Source organism: Rhagoletis zephyria, unplaced genomic scaffold (assembly GCF_001687245.7).
Source record: "Rhagoletis zephyria isolate East Lansing unplaced genomic scaffold, Rhagoletis_zephyria_1.1 Rzeph_scaffold_09592, whole genome shotgun sequence".
NCBI lineage: Eukaryota > Metazoa > Arthropoda > Insecta > Diptera > Tephritidae > Rhagoletis > Rhagoletis zephyria.
In genome coordinates, this window is record NW_016166670.1 from 10,757 (window position 1) to 15,504 (window position 4,748).

The 4,748-nt window shown below is 34.2% G+C and overlaps 1 protein-coding gene across 1 annotated transcript in view; it reads left to right on the forward strand.

The window, feature by feature from the left end:
* Window positions 1–4,525, forward strand: part of LOC108375903 (innexin inx1-like) — a 9,641-nt gene extending 5,116 nt beyond the window's left edge. The window contains exon 2 of the mRNA XM_017632053.1: window positions 3,834–4,525. Within this exon, the coding sequence (XP_017487542.1) occupies window positions 3,834–3,968 (135 nt within the window). The 3' untranslated portion in view covers window positions 3,969–4,525. The remainder of the gene's footprint in view (window positions 1–3,833) is intronic.
* Window positions 4,526–4,748: the final 223 nt, after the last annotated feature.

Here is a 4,748-nt window from a genome sequence, read left to right on the forward strand (position 1 = left end):
CACCGCGATGAGAAGGCAACATTTTTTGTAGAAACAAAAACGTCATAAGCCAATCAAGAAAATTTTGTGCACACTCGGGTTGAAACTCGAACACCCGGGTATATTGAGCTGCAAAGCACCCGAACCCAATCAAGTATGTATGAAAAGCAATCGGGTGTTGTGGCCAACATGTTCGTCTTGAGCTCAGTCGATAACGAACAATACTTCTGCTCGTATACAGAGAACGATGCAAAACGGGTTTGGTTAGATGATCGAGTATACACGAAAATCATGCACCCGCTGCAGATGTCTGGTAGAAGTATGTATGTATGTATATAGGAAAAGACGGAAAGAAAGGTGTATTCGCGTCGGCTTAAGAGCATTAATATAAATTTAGCACGCCATATTTTGTATGCTAGCGGGTAGCTTCTGCGCATGCGCAGTGATTCGTTTTGCAATAAAGCTCTTTATTCATGTTGTTAAAGCAAATCAAAGGAAATTGCAAACAAAAAATTAATAAATTGTAAATATACGTAGATATATACAGGGTGGTCCATATTGGAAAGTAATACAAACTTATTACCAAAGTTAATGTGGTGTAAAATGTTGTAAAAAATATATTTTCCGAAGAAGCGGCGTTTCATCTCAGCGGCTATGTTTACAAGCAAAGCTCAGCATCTGGGGATTGGAAAACCCACATGTGTTCATCAAAAAGCCAATGCACATCCTCAGTGAGTAACATTTTGGTGCGGGTTTTGGAGCTGTGAGATCATTGGCCCATTTTTTTTTGAATACTGCTGGGAACGCCATTTCAGGCAACGGTTAGCATGACATGATAAACGATTCTTGGTGGCCAAAAATCGATGGAACGGATATAGTCGATCTTTGCTTTCAGCATATACCGCAAAAAAGAAAAAACTATATGGCCCACCCTTTACATACTCTTTCCCTCAACTTTGCATTTACGTAAATTCAATGACGGCAAGAGGAAACGCAAAACCATCAGGCTGCCGCAAGAATGGTGGGCTGTATTTATAAGCGCGATGTGGGTACTACTACAAGTACTTCGCAGAATAGGAAATTGGACACCTTTCAGCTGTGTGCGCATGCGTCTTAAATAGCAGGTACATACATATGTATTTATGTATGATACAAGCGTGTGTACATTAGGGCTTTCCAAAAATACATGCGGGGAAAAAGTATAAAAGCTTAAGCCCTCGCCCCCTGGGATTTTTAAATGGAAAAAAGAATACCCAAATTTTTTTGTAAAAAAAAAATATATATTTAGCACTACCTTAAAGCACATGCAGTTTTCTATGTTTTTTATATGAGGAAGACTTCCAATTGGGGAGACTTCCAATAATAATAGCCAACTGTTTACTTAACCATTTTGTTATACTAATGAAAAATGATGTAATGGAAAATGATGTTTTTTGTTTCTGCCAATTTCCATATAAAATTCAAAAAATTAAAATCATATTTCACTTTAATTGCTTTCGTTAAAGTGTTTTTTCTTCACATAAAATAGTCCTTAAGGGGTGAGAGGTTAACATTTTAAACTCCCTTTTTTACCACCCTAGTGTGCATACATATTTACATACGTAAATGGGAAACGCGCACTTGTTAAGATTTGAATTTCACTTGAATTTGCGCACTAGACAGCGGTAAGTGCTTAATTTCATATGTATATATATTTTTTTTTAATTTACCAAAATAAGTACTTGTAGAAGTACATATTTTCCCTGCAAACCATTTTTTCAGAGTATTCTGCATTGTAAAGAAATTTTAAAGAATTCGTTAAGATTTAATTCGATTTTTTGCCGAATTTTCTAAAATGAAATAAATTACGCACACTTCCATTCTTTTACGAAATTTCGGAAGAAAATCTGTGAAGCAACGAAAATAATGCTGCTATGTGAAGAATATCTTTCAGAATTTTTCCAGAATTTTCTTTATTTTTCGTACAGAAATTTCTTTACGAGTTCGTGTCAACCCCTTCATATAATTTTCTTTGAAAATTCGTAAAAAAATCGTTACAGAAATGAGATACTCCTAACGATTTCCTTAAGATTTCGGGAACTTTGGTTTGCAGGGTTTATCACGCCGGCATTATTTCAAAGGTACACCAAATACACTTTTGTGGTTCGGCAGCCCACAATACTTACGATCTGCCAGGTAGTGTCGGTGAACATTTAGTTTCCTTTCTTTTGTCTTATTTCTACTTTTTTATTTTTTCTAGACCTTAATTTTATTCTTTTTTACTGAAAAGTAACCTCGCCTTAAAAAAAATTAAATAAAGCAGTACATAGTGAATGAAGGGTGCACGCGAGCCACGCCACAAAAAAATGCGTGTGCCCCAATTAAAGACGATCCACGCATGCGTAACTGATTGCGACCTTATACTATTTAGAAAACAAAACGGGAATAGCACAATTTGTACATAAATACATCTACATATTTACATTAGAGTGTACAACTTTCCATAAAGAACTATCAGAATTAAAAAATTTATTATATTTTAAGATTTCTGCCAAAATATTTTGGAAACAATTTACGATGTACATACGTGAGCTGGACTCATATGAAAATATCTTAAACATTTAAATTTAAAAAAAATATAGTTTTTAAAAAGGTTTTTCCCAAAAAAATACATCAGGTAATAGAAGAGTTTAAGCTTAAAAGGTCTGCATAAAAATGTTTAAAAATTGTATCAACGGAATCGAAATAATGATATTTTTGGAGGTACGCTCACTTAAAAAGTATTGGCATAGATAATTTTTCACAAAATATGCAACAATTTTTATGTTAAGATTTTTTGCTAATTTTTTTATAAAAATATGGTTCATAAATACTACAACAAAAGAAAATATAAAAATAATTTCTTAACTTTGTGCAAAACCCAGGAAATTTAATAATGATACTTTTTAATCACAGTTTTTAGATTTTTCTTGAGTATGCAGTTGTGTAGCCCTTTAAATTGTAGTATAATAAAGTGCAAGTTTGAAGTAGCTAGGACTTACTGTTTGTTTTTGGCAATTTTTTCACGCATTTTTACGGAAAAAAAATCTCATAATCAACGCGATTTTTTAGCAACTTCAAACCTGCATTTCTTTAAATTAAAATTTAATTGGCCACCAAACTGCATACTCAAAAAATCTAAAAAATTTGATTAAAAAGTTGAAAGTGCATGCAGCATATGAATTGAATTTTCCTGAATGTTACACGAAGTTTAGAAATTAGATTTTTTAAAGTTTTTTGTTGAAGTATGAACCATAATTTTATAAAAATTAGCGAAAAAAGAAAAAAAATTTGAATATTTTGTGCAAAATTCTCTGTGCCAATACTTTTTGCGCGTGAGTGTATATATTTTCAAATCGGTCTCGCTCCTGTCTTAAATAGATTTTATAATTCCAGTAAAAACCCGCAATTTTTTTGGTGATGCAGCCTAATGTACATATATCTGTATGTATGCATGTGGCTCAGTGCAAGGGAGCTAGCAAACTAGTAATTACGTATTGCGACACACAGTCAATTCCATTCAAACACACAAGCAACAAAGCCCTACAATTTACGCAACTTCAAGCACATTTAACCTCTTTTCAACCGACTTCAAAAAAAGCAGCAGGTTATCAATTCGTCGAATTTTTTTTCGGCAATTCTCTTTTTTTGGAAAGTTGGTTTCATACTAATTTCGTTTAGTTCCGATTATGATTAGTTCCTAAGTTTTTATATGAGCATTGAAGTCGGTTTTTTTTTTGTTAAAAATTACTCGTATTCATAGTTTCTAAGCAACTCTTTATACAGCCACTGTGATTAACAAAAATTGTTTAAATTCTTTTTCGCCTCGCCAACAGGTCGGCCGTGAAGTAGCACATCCCGGTGTTGCCAACGATTTCAACGATGAGGATGCCAAGAAATATTACACGTACTACCAATGGGTCTGCTTTGTACTCTTCTTTCAGGTAAGTGATTGTGCAAAAGCTTGGTAAATCGTAGAAAAATAAATCTGTAGAAAAAGTGAAATAAAAATTGCGCTTAGCAATGCCAATTGTTGTACACATCTCGACCAGCAGGCAGCAACACAACAACACCATCAACGGCAGCGAAAATAGTTTACCTTTTATGGCTAAGCGAATTTATGTTATGTCCAAAGGCACATGGATACTTAAAAAAGACATCATCACGCCCGCTTTGTGTCTATCGAGAAAGCGCAACGAATGATCTTGCCACAATAATGGCCTGTCAAGTGCTCTAGTTGATTGGTTGAATCTGCTGTTGCCTTTTGCGGCTATGTGCGGCGAAAATATTGTGCGTCTGTCGCATGCCAGTGTATGTATTATTGCTGGTTTTTTTTTTCCTTTTTTTGCTGTCACTTGTAAGTCGTTAGAAAATATCAGCAACATATTTGGAGCTTACGTACACATGCTGGGCATGTTTAAATGTTTAACAAGTAGAGTTGATCGTTGGAAATGAGTTTGCCTATTTAAAACATTTACGTTTTGGTTAGTGGAAACTGTGTGATGGAGTGTTTTTTAAAAAAAAGTTAATACAATTAATTTTGAAATTTCAACTATCGAAATTAAATCATCCCACAGACGTCCCTAGAACACTTTAGATATGGAGGGAGCACCGTTGAGACAACATTGTGAGAACGAGTGAATATTTTTCGTAAGAGTGTTTTCACAAGAACGACAGTGAGAACAGAATTGTCGAGAATGTTCTCAACGGTAGTTATATAAGAACATAACCATGTGGAACGTTCCTAAAGA